We start from the raw sequence: 18,649 nt of genomic DNA, 5'->3' as shown, positions 1-18,649 counted from the left end.
CGACTCCCAGCCGTAGCCCGGTTTCAGACGCGACTCCCAGCCGTAGCCCGGTTCCAGACGCGACTCCCAGCCGTAGCCCGGTTCCAGACGCACCTCCCAGCCGTAGCCCGGTTCCAGACGCACCTCCCAGCCGTAGCCCGGTTTCAGACGCAACTCCCAGCCGTGGCCCGGTTCCAGACGCAACTCCCAGCCGTGGCCCGGTTTCAGACGCAACTCCCAGCCGTGGCCCGGTTCCAGACGCGGCTCCCAGCCGTGGCCAAACGCGGCTCCCAGCTGTAGTCCGGTCCTAGATGCGGCTCCCAGCTGTAGTCCGGTCCTAGATGCGGCTCCCAGCTGTAGTCCGGTCCTAGATGCGGCTCCCAGCCGTAGTCCGGTCCTAGATGCGGCTCCCAGCCGTAGTCCGGTCCTAGACGCGGCTCCCAGCCGTAGTCCGGTCCCAGACGCGGCTCCCAGCTGTAGTCCGGTCCTAGATGCGGCTCCCAGCTGTAGTCCGGTCCTAGATGCGGCTCCCAGCTGTAGTCCGGTCCTAGATGCGGCTCCCAGCTGTAGTCCGGTCCTAGATGCGGCTCCCAGCTGCAGTCCGGTCCTAGATGCGGCTCCCAGCTGCAGTCCGGTCCTAGATGCGGCTCCCAGCTGCAGTCCGGTCCTAGATGCGGCTCCCAGCTGCAGTCCGGTCCTAGATGCGGCTCCCAGCTGCAGTCCGGTCCTAGATGCGGCTCCCAGCTGCAGTCCGGTTCTAGATGCGGCTCCCAGCTGCAGTCCGGTCCTAGATGCGGCTCCCAGCAGAAACCCGGTGCCAGGCTTGACCTTCAACGGCAGTTCAGTTTCAGATCCGACCCTCAATGGAAGTACGGTTCCAGATACAACTCTTAACAGCAGCTTGGTTCCAGACTACTACTCTCAAAAGTAGTTCAATTCCAGATACGACTATAAATGGTGGTTTGAATCCAGATAGGACTTTCAATAGAAGAGACACTAGTATGAGACTTTGTTGAAACTTTGAAACTAAAATTTTGTAGAGCTCCAACAATTGCGCTTGGTGTACATTGCTTCTGATGTCATCAGGTCAGAAGTGATGATGTCACAGACATTACACACTTCATTCCGATATGACTGGGGGTTCCAGCATTTCGCGTTCAATGAACATGGCACCAGTGATTTTCGGTCAACCAGGGACATAATCACGAGCTATGGGAGCCGCGGCACAAATGGTTTTTAATGGGATTTTTTTCCCAATTCTCTGGAGACCTCTTTAAGTCTTCGCTGATCTCCTCGTGTTGGTGCTCATCGGGTATTTGTTCCATGATGCCAGGCCGGAGGGGGAACAGAAAATGTCATCTGACAATTTTGTGTGATTTGTGAGATATTATCTCCTGAGGTCTCAGAAGAAAAGAATCACATGTTACGTTTTTTTGTTTTCTTAAGATGTTCTCTGAGTTTCGGAGCCCAGTTCTTGTCTATAAAGTCATGTATCAGGAAGATTTGGAGGAGAAGTCTGATGAGATGTAATGTGATCATATGCATGGGTACAAGAGGATGTAAATAAAGCTTAAAGGGGTCCTTGAGAAATTATTATTAATGGTCCAACTGCTCCGTTTATGTGGCCCAACAGTAATACATTTCTGGAAAACTAATTTCTGTAAATGAAAAGTTCCACAACTTTCTACGTTCAATTCCTTGCAACTTTTCAGATGTAGGTTTGCTGTTCCGTAACAATGTACATAGCTAGAAGTGGAGACAATTGTATCCAGTCTAGGCAATGCTCTGTGAGCTCAACAGCCTGGACTCCAGCCTGATACATTGTAGCAAACCAGCAGAGATGTGTTTAGCTCACAGAGCATTGTCTAGATTGGATACAGTTATATGAACAAGATGCAAAACCTGTACATAGTGATGCATACTCTCACCTGAAGAATGAAGACTATTGTATCCAGTCTAGACAATGCTCTGTGAGCTTAACAGCCTGGACTCCTGACTGAATAATTGTAGAAAACTAGCCGAGCGATCTTAACAGTTGCTGCTGATGTATTGAGCTCAAAAAGCATTGTCTGGGCTGGATACAATTGTCTCCATTCTACAAGTGAGAGTAGGGATCACTGAGTACAGGGTTTGTAGCCTGTGTATATAACTATATACAGTCTAGACAATGCTCTGTGAGCTCGTACACATCAATACTAGCTGCTACACTATAACTGCTAGCTTTCTACAATGTATCAGACTGGAGTCTAGGCTGTTTAGCTCACAGAGCATTGTCTACACCGGATACCATTTAGAGGCAGTAACCTTGTACATAGCTAATCCCATTCTCAGTTGAGAGGGGGAGACAATTGTATCCAGTCTAGACAATGCTATGTGAGCTAAACAGCCTAGAATCCGGATTTGTACACATGCTTATGTGTTTAGCTCACAGAGCATTGTCTAGACTGCAAACACTTACAGGGACAGGATGCAAACCCATGTACATAGTGATCCCTACTCTCACCTGAGAGAGTTGTTTAGACTGATGTATTCTGGCAAACGTCAAGGGGCATGTTCAGCTGAGCTCACAGAGCATTGTCGAATACTGAAAAGAATATAACCAAATTTTTCAGTTGAATACGAAATAGTTTGCAACAGCAAAACACATAATTTTGACATTTTGTGGCAGATTTGGGCAGTTGTCGGCGTTTCCCATCATACGTGTAACTACAAATAAGCGCAAGAAAGTTTGACGCCGCTGATAAGAGGCTTAGCGGCCGGGCACGAAGCGATTGCGTTCTGCCAAGTGTGTGCGAGTCTTAATGTGGAAAGTTTGTTCTTAGAACAATCCGGGAGAGTGGAAGGCGACAGAGAGCAGCCGCTGGAGATAGCGCAGGAGACGTTTACAAGCCGCAGGCTGGAAGAAGTGGAAATCACTTGATAATGAAGTGAGGGGAGGAAAGAAATGGTGTGCGATCCCAGATAACATTCCTGAGGAAGCCGCAGCGTGATAGGGCTGGAGCAAGGCAAGGAATGCAGGGGAGATAATGACCGGCTCTGGCTGGACACAGGGGGGGAGGAGGGGGCCACTTACCAAGCCCAAGTATAGCAAATCTACAAGAGAGGTAGGTCCAATCCAATAATCTGCAAAGTAGTAGTGGAGAATGGATGAATAGAGAGGACTAACATGTCCATTTACTTCCAGACCCGGCGTGTAATACTGCATTACTCCTCTGGAGGCGCTGCAGAGACATTGATTACCTGCTTTAAAGCAACTTATTGTGGTTTTCATACCAAAATACTTTCAACTGTGTCCAACTGTCCCCCCCAGTGTCCAATGGGGGTCCAACTGCTGCCCCCCCCCCCCCAGTAATCACAAGAATTGTGGCCCAATGAGTGTTCCATTCACTGCTATTGGGTTGAAAGGAGAGAGAGCCATCATGCAAATCCCCTGGGGGTAAAGACAGCGCTCAGGGACACTTACCGGCCTGTCTTGATTGCTAGGGGTTACAGTGGTCGGACTCCCATCAATCAGCCACCTATCAGGGTATAAATGTGCATAGTGGACATCCCCTTTAAATAAGGGAACCTGACAATTCCTGGATCCTTATAAACTAAACCCATGTCTTGTATGTGAAGTGTCCTGCATCATAGATAAGAAAATTGTGTCCCGAATAAAGATGAGCGGAAGCAACATTTGCGTTCAGGTTCGGGCCACGTGATCCGGATGTATTAGGGAATCAATTTGCTGGATTGGCTGTTCAGTGCCGGTCCGGTGATATGTTTGGGTCGCACAGCCAAACCCGGACCTTGAATGCAAACGTCAGGTCCGCTCATCTCTTGTCCCAAATGCTAATTTTTTCAATATACAAATTAGCTTTTGGTGGAGCAAGGGCGTAGCCACAGGGCCCAGTCCACCCCCTAATCCCCTTGCGGACAAGAGAGGGTGCACTGTATTTAGGGGCTTTGCCCATGATGCAAATTACTAATTTGCATATAAATAAAACTTTGCATACACATTGGATGATTTAGCCGGAGTGTAGATAACCATTGAAGAATCCTTAAAGGGGTTTCTTTGGAAGAATATGGCTGATTTCTTCCTAGAACTGTGCCATATCTGCCTACAGGTAGTCAGTGGTATTGCAGCTCTGTCACAGGAGCAATACCAGGCACGACCAGACACAGAAGTGGCGCAGTTTCTGGAAAAAATAAGTGATCACTTATTCCGAACCCTGGACAACCCCTTTAAAAAGTTGCGTCCCAAGCAGTAAATATCACTGGGATGTGGAAAACCTTGTGTTGCGTGGAGAGGTTACGTGCTTGGATGTACACAGAAGCCGTGACGCTGGTAACACATAGTAACGCCGCTCCAATACTCACAGCCCACAACAAATTCTTCACAAGTGCATTTTTGTCTGTGTCACTAGGAAAGGGCTATCAGATAGCGCAAAACTATGCCGGCTATGCCGAGCCGCTAGGAGAGATGCCCAGGAATAAAACGGGCACGGAGAGACCAGAATACTGCCAAGACCTTCACATACCCACCGGCGACCCCATCAGACCTCATCCAATCACAAGACATGACTGGGGGGTGACAACAAACTCAGGCAGAACTCAAAATTTTAACTTAACTGAATTGTTCCAAAATATGATATTTGGGACCCAAATGCCAAGGCTGTAAATTACGATTTCATGCTGTGAAATACAGAAAGTAGAGTTATGACATCACACCATGTAACTATACATTGTATCTGGACTTCACATCATCTCTTATGTAACTATACATTGTATCTGGACTTCACATCTCTTATGTAACTATACATTGTATCTGGACTTCACATCTCTTATGTAACTATACATTGTATCTGGACTTCACATCTCTTATGTAACTATACATTGTATCTGGACTTCACATCTCTTATGTAACTATACATTGTATCTGGACTTCACATCTCTTATGTAACTATACATTGTATCTGGACTTCACATCTCTTATGTAACTATACATTGTATCTGGACTTCACATCTCTTATGTAACTATACATTGTATCTGGGCAAGTAGTGATGTCGCACATGATGACATCACATATGTTCTCGGACTTAGATCACAACCCTTTGATACAATGTATTTGCACAGAGTGATGTCATAACTCTCTGTATATAGTCTGTGACATCACACAAGATACACAACCCACTATGAGAGATGTGAGGTCACACTTGTAAATCATAAATTGAACTTCGATAACATGACATCACTGTTACATGGATTATAAAATTGTGATGTCACAGGTTATAGAGCTACAAGGATGACATCTCACGTTTGGTCTGACTTAGATCACAACTGTTTGATATATTGGGGCTTATTTACCAAGGGTCCCGCGGCCACATTTTCATCACAAGCCAAGCACTTACGTGCACCAGGAAGAAGATGGTGAACTCCGGCGGACCTGAGCGGGGAAGCGACACATGCAGGATATCGGGGGCACGATCTTCTTGAATCGCTCCAGATGTGCATTCCGGAGGATATTCCGGATCGGGGAACACGCAGGGACTGGGTAAGGAAATGTGCCCCATTGTATTTGAACAGTGTTCTCTTACCTCTCTACAACAAGTGATGTCATAACTCTCTTTATATGGTCTGTATACTATAAGAGTGACATCACGGTAGACTCACAACCAACTGTGATGTCACACCATAATTGGACAGCAGGACATCACACCTGGGAAATACAGGTTGGCGCTAAAGAGATGACATCATAGAGTGTATCGGGACATCGTGACATCAGAACTCTCCTTATACATCACTGCTCACAGCGGTTTGTCTCTTCTGTGATGTCACTCTTGTAAAATGGATTTGGACAGTGTGACCTCACATCTGACTCCTGCACAAAACCGGCAAGAGTTATGACATCAACAAAGTCACATGATCCACGGTGAGAAGTGATGTCACTCAGTAGTGATGTCACTCTTGTAAAATATTACTGGCTTAAAGAGCTGTGATGTCACTCTTACAAAATAGAATGGAGCATGGCGTTGCATCACAGGCATCAGATGACGTCACTCCCGTCATTGGTTAGAAATCTACAAATATGGCCGCTCAGCCATCTGACTCTGGCCTGGGGGTTGTCCACATCGCCTGCCCACCAGGGTGCACCATGTTTTGCTATTATTTGGATTATTTCCAGTAACCGGCAAAGGGCGATGCGGAAGACCCTAGAGGCGGGTATGTCCTTGTATGCGACTGCTGCCACCGCCGGGCAGACTCTTCCTCTCCAGACAAGTCCTATTATAGGCACATCCTCAAGTACCCAGAGTTTCCTAATTCCTAATTTCCTACACTGTCTTTCCACAATAGGATTGCTCAAGCCTTCCTTTATTTTGGGGAAGGGCCTCATTCCTAACGGGACTGTCTCTCAGACTTCAAAGGGAGTATGTTACAGTAAAACACAATGCCAGCCGCGAGACGCACGCACATGTCACCTCTGACCTCTCCTACCGCAGAGGAAACCCATCGCCACTGGGGTCAGAGATTAATATAAACACCATTTAGGAGCGGCATGGAGAGGTGTCCGGAGGGGCTCTGGGGACCGGTGCCACACCGCCTGATGGGCCTCATATGCCGCCTCATTACTTAAAGGCAAAACTTGATGAACGCTGATTCTCTAGGGAGTAATGAGAACATTTTAAAGCTTAGTTTTTGGTGTAACTGTACTATATTAGGTATTAGAGTGGTTGTCTAACGCAGGCAACCATTGTCTATGTGCTCTGTTAGGACCTCTAGACATCAGAAAGGAGGGTAACAGAGGACCTGTCTTGGTGAACTTCAGCCATCCAACCCACCGTAACCTTCCCCACATAGTCAAATGCTTGAGGGGCTGCAAGAAGTGGGACCTATCCTGATCACCTCTGGTGGGGCCGTCACGTTTCACATGGTTGTGCATGTAACACATGGTCATGTGGAGGTAACAGGGGACCCCAGGAACTTCAGCCATACAGATATTTGTCTGAATGCCCACCTTTCATGTCTGAACCATAGTAACTTTTGCCCTTGGCAAAGTCAACTGCTTGAGGGGCTTTTAGGAGTAAGACCTATGGACATCACCTCTGGTGGGGCTGTCTGGTTTCAAACGGTGGTCCATGTAAAACATGATCATGTGGAAGTAACAGGGGCCCTCAGGAACTTCAGCCATCTAGATATTCATCCCAATGCCCACCTTTGATGTCTGACCCACCATAACCTTCCTCATGGCAATGTCAACTGCTTGAGGGTGTGCCACGAATGGGACCTTTGACGACTACCTCTGGTGGAGCGGTGTCTGGTCACATATAGTGGTCTATGTAACGTGGAGGTAACAGGGGACCTCAGGAACTTCAGCCATCTTGATATTCATCCGAATGCCTACGTTGTATGTCTGATTCACTTTAACCTTCCCCATGGCAAAGTCAACTGCCTGAGGGGGTGCCACGAATGGGATCTGTGCCAATCGACTCTGGTGGGGTTTTCTGGGTACACATGGTGGTCTATGTAACAAATGGTCATTTGGAGGAACTTCAGCCATCCAGATATTCATCTTATTGCCAACCTTTTATGTATCACCCACCGAAACTTCCCCCATGACAAAGTCAGCTGCTTGACGGGGTGCCAGGAGTGGAACCTGTGACGATCACCTCTGGTGGGGTTGCCTGGTTACACATGGTGGTCCATGTAACAAATGGTCATTTGGAGGTAACAGGGGACCCAAGGAACTTCAGCCATCCAGATATTCATCTGAATGCCCACATTTTATGTCCAACCCACAGTAACTGCTGACTGGTTACACATGGTGGTCAAGTGGAGGTCTACCGGCCAGAATGTCCTCCTCTTGGAGGTCCATACATACTAATATAGAGTGACATTAAAAAAAAACCCCTCTAAAGTACTAAGCTGCTCTATGTAAAGGAGCAGTCTGCTTTGGATGAAGGTCTAATGGGACGATCAGTTTGGGTCGGAGGAGAGCTTGATTTGGTGCAAGCAGCCATTGAGTAAATAAGATCTTGTAACGTCTCATCCCCCTTTGAAGGATCTATTTGTGATCTTGGGGGTCCTATAGTAGGTTCTTGAAGGAAAGGGGGGAGGGGAATTGTCCATATAGGACTACCCCTTTATTAAAAACTCAAAAATACTGCAAAAATCTGACTATGACATCACCCTAAAAGGTGGCATATAAAACAATTTACAGATCTGGTATTTAGCCACCTCGCCCAAATCTGCTTAGAAGAAGAGCGGCGCGGTGCCATCCTGAGCTTTCTTAAAGGAATTAATAAAAGGCTTAAGACTTGACACAACCCTAATTAGTTAACAAATGTATAATTGTTATCCGGGTCCCCCCCCCCCCCTGCCGCTATTGTGGCTGCCGCTGTCTTCCCGTCTCCTCCTGGGCTGATGTCTTTGTCACCCCGCAGACTGTGCCATGCTAATGCATTAGTCTGAGAGAAGGGCCATCTGTCACTGCGCCCGCTGCCTTTAATCCCAGTCAGTCTGAACAGCAACTTAAGAATTTTCCCTCAATGACTCCATTGCATTAGAGGCGAGGATTTCCTGGAGCTTATTGTCATGGTGTCATGCAGCCAACGCGACCCAAAATCCCTTTTAATATGTGGAAAGAAGCTGGCAGACGCCTCCTGCTCCCCCCGGACATTAACCCATTATTACACTGACAACCTCTGACGGCTTTATCAGCCACGGCGTTGGGGGAATAGCCCGGGGGGGCTTTGTTACCATCCAACAGCTCTATTCTATGTCCCGTCATCTGCTCCATCTGACTGTGACAGGAATGAGTCTATTAAAGAATTATACAGAAATACAAAGAACAACTGGGGGAATCGTGTCCCCGGGGAGTCACTGTATAGAGAGACATCAGACAAATACCAGCACTGACCAACACTGGGGCGAGGGGCGAGCATAGAGAATGATAGACGCAGAGGACAGATAATAGACAATAGATAGATACAATAGAAGACTGGAGATAGATAGATAGATAGGAGATAGATAGATAGATAGGAGATAGATAGATAGATAGGAGATAGATAGATAGATAGGAGATAGATAGATAGGAGATAGATAGATAGGAGATAGATAGATAGGAGATAGATAGATAGGAGATAGATAGATAGGAGATAGATAGATAGGAGATAGATAGATAGATAGGAGATAGATAGATAGATAGATAGATAGATATGAGATAGATAGATAGATATATAGATAGATAGATAGATAGATAGATAGGAGATAGATAGATAGGAGATAGATAGGAGATAGATAGATAGGAGATAGATAGATAGGAGATAGATAGATAGGAGATAGATAGATAGGAGATAGATAGATAGGAGATAGATAGATAGGAGATAGATAGATAGGAGATAGATAGGAGATAGATAGATAGATAGGAGATAGATAGGAGATAGATAGATAGATAGGAGATAGATAGGAGATAGATAGATAGATAGATAGATAGATAGATAGATAGATAGATAGATAGATAGATAGGAGATAGATAGATAGATAGGAGATAGATAGGAGATAGATAGATAGATAGGAGATAGATAGATAGATAGGAGATAGATAGATAGGAGATAGATAGATAGGAGATAGATAGATAGGAGATAGATAGGAGATAGATAGATAGATAGGAGATAGATAGATAGATAGGAGATAGATAGATAGATAGGAGATAGATAGATAGATAGGAGATAGATAGATAGATAGGAGATAGATAGATAGATAGGAGATAGATAGATAGATAGGAGATAGATAGATAGATAGATAGATGGATAGATATGAGATAGATAGATAGATAGGAGATAGATAGGAGATAGATAGATAGAGTTGGAAAGTTCAAGCAGCACACATAAATCAAATCAAATTCGGCGGGTGCAGGCTGTCAGGACTGGGTGGAGGTCCTCCTTAGGTATAAAATTTGAAAATAAGCAGCACTCCAACATCCAATAAAGGTGAAAAAAAGTGGTGTTCTTTTTATTCCATGTGTAGCAACGTTTCAGCCCGTGAGGGCTTGACAAAGGCTCTCACGGGCTGAAACGTTGCTACACATGGAATAAAAAGAACACCACTTTTTTTCACCTTTATTGGATGTTGGAGTGCTGCTTATTTTCAAATTTTATAGATAGATAGATAGATAGATAGGAGATAGAGAGATAGATAGGAGATAGATAGATAGATAGGAGATAGATAGGAGATAGATAGATAGGAGATAGATAGGAGATAGATAGATAGGAGATAGATAGATAGGAGATAGATAGATAGGAGATAGATAGGAGATAGATAGGAGATAGATAGGAGATAGATAGATAGGAGATAGATAGATAGATAGATAGATAGATAGGAGATAGATAGATAGATAGGAGATAGATAGATAGATAGGAGATAGATAGATAGGAGATAGATAGGAGATAGATAGATAGGAGATAGATAGATAGATAGATAGATAGATATGAGATAGATATATATGAGATAGATATATATGAGATAGATATGAGATAGATATGAGATAGATATATATGAGATAGATATATATGAGATAGATATGAGATAGATATGAGATAGATATATATGAGATAGATAGGAGATAGATAGATAGGAGATAGATAGGAGATAGATAGGAGATAGATAGGAGATAGATAGGAGATAGATAGGAGATAGATAGATAGGAGATAGATAGATAGATATGAGATAGATATATATGAGATAGATATGAGATAGATATATATGAGATAGATAGGAGATAGATAGATAGGAGATAGATAGGAGATAGATAGGAGATAGATAGATAGGAGATAGATAGATAGATAGATAGATATATATGAGATAGATATGAGATAGATAGATATGAGATAGATAGATATGAGATAGATAGATAGGAGATAGATAGATAGGAGATAGATAGGAGATAGATAGATAGGAGATAGATAGATAGGAGATAGGAGATAGATAGATACTGTACAATATTTGTGGCTCCTCTGCTCTCTGCCATTATCTAGGGACAGACGTTCTTTCATCTATGAATGATTACTCATGAATAGACGTCTCCCCTCTGTGCGGTCACAGATAATAATAAGGTTTTGAGGAAAAAAAAAGCTCATTAAATGAAAATTGGTTGAATCCACCGTTTTGGTTAATATTGGGCGAGATAAGGCTGGTGGTAGTAATATGCCTGCGTCTCTCCGATCCTTCTGTTCTATAAACTGTATGAGCGGCTTCAAGGGGTTTTTATTGGAAGACCTCACGATGTCCAACAGTAACGCTGGGGATATAAAGTATGAAGCATAACGGTTTGGCGAAGGTTCGGTGGTCACAGGACACCACACAGGACCCAGTGACGTAAGGTAGTGATGTCCTGTGACTGGCGACTCTTCTGGCCATGCCGGGAGCACGCTCGCAACGCTGGAACACAAGCCTCAATAATGTTTAGTTACACCTGCCCGGACCCCCCCTAGAGGATAGCCCACCCACAAGTATCAGAATTATTGCTGACTATTTATCAGGTCATTTGTGAAATTGAAGAAGAATAAGTCAGAGGGGAAGGGAGGACGAGGAATGTTGCGGCTCCGTTGGCACGAAGGCTGAGAGGGGTTAAGGCAGCGCAGTATTTATCTATGGTCTGCTTCACAGACTGGAGGTGGATCACACAAGGATTTGGAGTCCCACCCTGAAATTCTGACCTGTAATTCACCGGGCCCAGGGGCGGTTATAAAGGCTTCTCCATTTAAAGCTGTTTTTTATTTATAGAGGAGAGAAGAACTTGATGTTTCTTTTATTGGAGCTGTCGAGCCCCGGCTGGACAGAAATATAAATAATCTCCCCGAGCTCATGGGTTCATGGTAAGTGTGTCCTTCTTCCAACTCCACCACAGTTTATACGAAACGCATGAGGTCTCGCTGGTGTGGAAACACAACCACGGTCTTACGAAAACATTGCTAGAAAGTCGCAATCCTCTCCATAAGGCTGGCCAAGAAGGAGGTCACGTGCTGCAGGAGATAGGAAACGGGTCGAAGAACATGGTCAGAAGATCAGGAGCAACACTTGCTGGAAATGCAATGAGGTCTCGCTGGTGAGGAAACACAACTACGTTCTTACAAAAACTTTCCTGGAAAGTCTTGAAAAAGTTGATAAGGGATGGAATGGGTGGTGGTCAAATATTGCAAAAGAACAAAAGAACATGGGCAGAAGATATGAATGATGACAACAGATGTGGAACCAAAGCCACTCTGTTATCAAAATGTAGGTTGAAAGTCTTCGTTATCTCTAAAAGGTTGATCAGGGATTGGTGGGGAGGGTGTCGGATATTGTAGTACAGGCAGTCCCCGGGTTACATACAAGATAGGGTCTGGAGGTTTGTTCTTAAGTTGAATTTGTATGTAAGTCGAAACTGTATATTTTATAATGGAAGTTCTAGACAATTTTTTTTCTTTTGCCCCAGTGACAATTGGAGTTTCAAAATTTTTGGTGTAATTGGACCAAGAATTATCAATAAAGCTTCATTATAGACATCTTACAGCTGATCATTGCAGTCTGGGACTATAGTAAAGCATCCAGAGAGCTTCACCAGAGGTCACAGTGGGCAGAGGGGTCCGTCTGTAACTATGGGTTGTCTGTAAGTCGGGTGTCCTTAAGTAGGGGACCGCCTGTAGTTCTGAAAGTCGTAAAAGAACATGGTGAGAAGATTGGGAAGATGGCGGCAATGCTTGCTGGAAACTCACCCATCCCGTTATGATAACTTTGGTTGAAAGTCTCACAGGGGATGGGTGGGGAGGTCTCGGGTATCGTAGTAGATCTGAAACTTGGACATGGTCAGAAGATCGGGAAGATGACAATAATTGCTGGAAATGCATTGAGGTCTCACTGGTCAGGAAACACAACTACGTTGTTACAAAAACTTTGCTGGAAAGTCTTGAAAAAGTTGATAAGGGATGGAATGGTGGTGGTCAAATATTGCAAAAGAACATGGGCAGAAGATTGGAATGATGACAACACATGTGGAACAACAGCCAATCTGTTACGGAAATTTAGGTTGAAAGTCTTAGTTATCTCTAAAAGGTTGATCAGGGATGGGTGAGGAGGGTTCGGATATTGTAGAAGATCTTAAACTTGTAGAATGAAAGGACATGGTCAGAAGATTGGGAAGATGGTGGCAATGCTTGCTGGAAACTCAACCATCCCGTTATGATAACTTTGGTTGAAAGTCTGACTGGGGATGGGTGGGGAGGGCTCGGATATTGTAGTAGATATGAAACTTGTAGAAGAACATGGTCAGAATATCGGGAAGATGGCAATAATTGCTGGAAAAACACAATGTCTCAATGGTTTGGAAACGCAACCACACAATTTTGTAGGTCTGGTTGAGTAAGGACTCATTCATCTCCATAAGGCTGACCAGGAAGGGGAGGTTAAAAATTGCAGTAGATCCTAAACTTATAAAAGAACATGGTCACAAGATTGGGAAGATGACGACAATAGCAGGAGATGCACAAGGTCTTCCAGGTGTGGAAACACAACCGATCTGTTGCTATAAGGTATCTATACTCTCCATAAATCTGAGTGGAAGAGGAGCATAATTTAGTAGATCTGAAGCTTGAGGGTGAACATGGATAGAAGATTGGGAGGATGATGATACTTTCATGAGGAGTAGGTCCATGTTCTGCACAATGTGGCTATAATAGATGTTGGACAAGTGGTGGGGAAATTCAAATTGAGGTTTTCGATTATGACCAACTGCAATGAACATAGATGTCCTTGTCCTCCTGGTGGTGCATATCAAATGTCATGGGTGGTACGAAGATCAAGTGCGATAACAAAGGCCATGCCCTTTTCGGGCTCCTGGGTTGTCATCTCTGTATAGAACCGCCCTCTAAACCACCTTAAATGTCTTGTTCAGGAGATGGAACTCTGGACCATGGATTCTGGTGATCAACACCATCCAACCGTGATGATATTCTGATGGTACCACGACTTGCTCTGATTCCTTTTACCCTGCTCTTCTCATTTTGGTCTCTAAGGTTTTCAATTGGACCTCGAAAATCAAAATATGAAGAAGCCAAAGGTCACAGTTTACAAATAAGTGAAGGGCTTAGCTTCCATCCACCCCAACACTGTGCATTTCACACAATTTAGGGAAAGCTAAATTCTGTTTTGTGCAAGAAGGAATCCCACCTACTGAGCAATGTGCAGCCCCCTCAGCCCTATCACATCAGGTCAAGTCCTTGTATCCAGCTAGGAAGTAAAGCGAGAATTCCAAAATTATTCTGAAATCCTTGGATACCTCCACACTAGTCTACGGAGAAACAATATGACTCTACAGACAAAGACTTCAAAGTTCCAAGGAACTTATTTCTAGAACATTCTGTGATACATATTCTAGGAAATTTACTAAGATAATGAATCAGCCAAGTCAGATGTTTACAGAGACGCCGCAGTCTGAGAAAGTATAATGTTCAGAGGAAACTATACAATCAGGGCTCCGAGGCCCGGGCAACCCATGGCAAGACAGCTGCCAGTGGCGCCATCTATTGGCAGAGCTCTAAATTACCATCTCACTGTCCAGAATACAAGGAAGGTACATGAGACCTTGTGATGTCCTAAGTAGTTGTTGCAATGTGATAGATAAATGTAATGGCCAATACCGATCTGACATGAGTGGGCGAAGCGATGTCGCTGTATGCCATGGCTTTGGAGCTAACAAGGTATATGCATGATGCGGAGTCAGGAGCCCCACATGATTTATTAAAACCCATGCACCATGTTCATGTTGGCTCTTTAAAACCATGTGGTTATTGCAGTTTTCTATAATTATCATTAACCTATGTTTAAACTTTTTAAGAAAAATAATAAATTTCAGTATATTGTTAAAGGCGCCATGTTCTCTATACAAGCGCAAATACCTGCAGCTGCCACAAGGGGTGCTGCCTGCCTGTAATCTAATTAGATTAGTGATAAAACAGTATGCAGTCAGCTCCCTCTAGTGGTGGCCGCAGTAGCCTGCATGTTACAGAAATTATTTGAGCAGCGCATTTAGACTACATTCACACGTAGCACGGCGGGCATAGGGATGTATGGCGTGCAGCGCCGTAATACGGGAAAAGATAGGACATGTCCTATCTTTTTCCCGGGTACGGAGCGGTACCGCACCTGTGCTGCGCCGTGCACTCATTGCCGTCTATGGGGGACGTATATCAGCCGTATATACGTCGGCCGTGTGAATGTAGCCTTAGAGCTCTGTTTCATAAAGACAGGCAGATGGGATGGGACAAGAAACCCAGACCAGTCATCAGAGACCCAGGGTGCCATCTTGCAAATCAACCCCTTGCTTACATCAGGGAAATAGAGACACAGAAACACAGCCAGTCCCCCGCCTCCTCCAGAGACACAGCCAGTCCCCCGCCTCCTCCAGAGACACAGCCAGTCCCCCGCCTCCTCCAGAGACACAGCCAGTCCCCCGCCTCCTCCAGAGACACAGCCAGTCCCCCGCCTCCTCCAGAGACACAGCCAGTCCCCCGCCTCCTCCAGAGACACAGCCAGCCCACCGCCTCCTCCAGAGACACAGCCAGTCCCCCGCCTCCTCCAGAGACACAGCCAGTCCCCCGCCTCCACCAGAGACACAGCCAGTCCCCCGCCTCCACCAGAGACACAGCCAGCCCCCCGCCTCCCCCAGAGACACAGCCAGTCCCCCGCCTCCTCCAGAGACACAGCCAGTCCCCCGCCTCCTCCAGAGACACAGCCAGTCCCCCGCCTCCTCCAGAGACACAGCCAGTCCCCCGCCTCCTCCAGAGACACAGCCAGTCCCCCGCCTCCTCCAGAGACACAGCCAGTCCCCCGCCTCCTCCAGAGACACAGCGATCCCCCGCCTCCTCCAGAGACACAGCGATCCCCCCGCCTCCTCCAGAGACACAGCGAGCCAACCCGCCTCCTCCAGAGACACAGCGAGCCAACCTGCCTCCTCCAGAGACACAGCGAGCCAACCCGCCTCCTCCAGAGACACAGCGATCCCCCCGCCTCCTCCAGAGACACAGCCAGTCCACCGCCTAATCCAGAGACACAGCCAGTCCACCGCCTAATCCAGAGACACAGCCAGTCCCCCGCCTAATCCAGAGACACAGCAATCCCCCCCCCCCCCCGCCTCCTCCAGAGACACAGGGATGCCCCCGCCTCCTCCAGAGACACAGCCAGTCCACCGCCTAATCCAGAGACACAGCCAGTCCCCCGCCTCCTCCAGAGACACAGCGATCCCCCCGCCTCCTCCAGAGACACAGCGAGCCAACCCGCCTCCTCCAGAGACACAGCGAGCCAACCCGCCTCCTCCAGAGACATAGCGAGCCAACCCGCCTCCTCCAGAGACACAGCGAGCCAACCCGCCTCCTCCAGAGACACAGCAATTCCCCCCCCCGCCTCCTCCAGAGACACAGGGATGCCCCCGCCTCCTCCAGAGACACAGCCAGTCCCCCGCCTAATCCAGAGACACATCTCTCTTACCCCCACCTCCTCAAGATCAGATTGATCAATGGGCCCCCTAAGGCGATGGGTCTTCCAGTATGAATGGAGCTGCACGTCGCTACCTCCATGTGCGCCCCCTTTGGACCAGTGATAGAGGATACCCCCTTAAAAGCTCTATATATAAAGGACTTGCTCTTAAAAATAAAATTGGCATTTTAAATCTGCCTTCACGATTGTGCAGGATGCGTGACCCAGCCTCAGGCGGCAGAACATCGCACATAACTTGGATGGCGCAGCTCGTTTCTCTCTAAGCCTGCTCTAGACACGGACACCGCTTATTTTCCTGATGTGCAGATGAAGCTCTGACCTCTCTCCTACATAATCACTTCCCACCTAACGCTCAAGGTCATGTGAAGGACACGCCGCTGGCCTATCCAATATCCTTCATGTTTTTATGGCTCTGACGGGGTTGGTGCAATTGAAAATCCTTGTAACATTGCAGTTGGCAATGGGCGGTATCTGCGCCGGAGACACATGGTATCTATTAGCGAGATGTTTCACCAGCGCCGTTCTGTTAACTTCTATAACAGCTGTCAGTGCGGACAGGACCTCAGGGAGGCATCAACTGGATGTGGGAATGAAAGTATTAAATACATCTGATTCATTGTTCTACATGACGGAACCAGCGCACGCAGCAAGAGCATCTCTGTTACATGGATACAATGTAACCAGTGCCGATCAATATCACAGGAACTAAGGGATGTATCCATAGCAACCAGAGTATGTCAGAGCACAGCAAGTCATGGATTTAGTTGTAGTATAAGTGTTAGTTTTCATCATGGCAGCAGTATTATAGTAGTTATATTCTTGTACATAGGGGGCAGTATTATAGTAGTTATATTCCTGTACATAGGGGGCAGTATTATAGTAGTTATATTCTTGTACATAGGGGGCAGTATTATAGTAGTTATATCCCTGTACATAGGGGGCAGTATTATAGTAGTTATATTCTTGTACATAGGGGGCAGTATTATAGTAGTTATATTCCTGTACATAGGGGGCAGTATTATAGTAGTTATATTCTTGTACATAGGGGGCAGTATTATAGTAGTTATATCCTTGTACATAGGGGGCAGTATTATAGTAGTTATATCCTTGTACATAGGGGGCAGTATTATAGTAGTTATATTCCTGTACATAGGGGGCAGTATTATAGTAGTTATATTCCTGTACATAGGGGGCAGTATTATAGTAGTTATATTCTTGTACATAGGGGGCAGTATTATAGTAGTTATATTCTTGTACATAGGGGGCAGTATTATAGTAGTTATATTCTTGTACATAGGGGGCAGTATTATAGTAGTTATATTCCTGTACATAGGGGGCAGTATTATAGTAGTTATATTCTTGTACATAGGGGGCAGTATTATAGTAGTTATATTCTTGTACATAGGGGGCAGTATTATAGTAGTTATATTCTTGTACATAGGGGGCAGTATTATAGTAGTTATATTCTTGTACATAGGGGGCAGTATTATAGTAGTTATATTCTTGTACATAGGGGGGCAGTATTATAGTAGTTATATTCTTGTACATAGGGGGGCAGTATTATAGTAGTTATATTCCTGTACATAGGGGGCAGTATTATAGTAGTTATATTCCTGTACATAGGGGGCAGTATTATAGTAGTTATATTCTTGTACATAGGGGGCAGTATTATAGTAGTTATATTCTTGTACATAGGGGGCAGTATTATAGTAGTTATATTCTTGTACATAGGGGGCAGTATTATAGTAGTTATATTCCTGTACATAGGGGGCAGTATTATAGTAGTTATATTCTTGTACATAGGGGGCAGTATTATAGTAGTTATATTCTTGTACATAGGGGGCAGTATTATAGTAGTTATATTCTTGTACATAGGGGGCAGTATTATAGTAGTTATATTCCTGTACATAGGGGGCAGTATTATAGTAGTTATATTCTTGTACATAGGGGGGCAGTATTATAGTAGTTATATTCTTGTACATAGGGGGGCAGTATTATAGTAGTTATATTCTTGTACATGGGGGACAGTATTATAGTAGTTATATTCCTCTACATAGGGGGCAGTATTATAGTAGTTATATTCCTCTACATAGGGGGAAGTATTATAGTAGTTATATTCTTGTACATAGGGGGCAGTATAATAGTAGTTATATTCTTGTACAT

General features: G+C 45.2%; 1 protein-coding gene across 3 annotated transcripts in view; it reads right to left on the bottom strand.

Moving 5' to 3' along the window:
- The window catches only part of CTIF (cap binding complex dependent translation initiation factor), a 156,953-nt gene that overhangs the window by 16,705 nt on the left and 121,599 nt on the right, over positions 1–18,649 (bottom strand). Inside the window, exon 11 of one of the 3 annotated variants that reach the window (XM_072133127.1) lies at positions 886–4,653. The exons of the other annotated variants lie outside the window; for them this stretch is intronic. Coding sequence (XP_071989228.1) covers positions 4,573–4,653 — 81 coding nt within the window. The 3' untranslated portion in view covers positions 886–4,572. Of the gene's footprint in view, positions 1–885; positions 4,654–18,649 lie in introns of those variants that run through there. 3 annotated transcript variants of the gene reach the window in all.

Source organism: Engystomops pustulosus, chromosome 1, assembly GCF_040894005.1.
Source record: "Engystomops pustulosus chromosome 1, aEngPut4.maternal, whole genome shotgun sequence".
Classification (NCBI taxonomy): Eukaryota; Metazoa; Chordata; class Amphibia; order Anura; family Leptodactylidae; genus Engystomops; species Engystomops pustulosus.
This window is presented reverse-complemented; position numbering and strand designations above follow the sequence as displayed.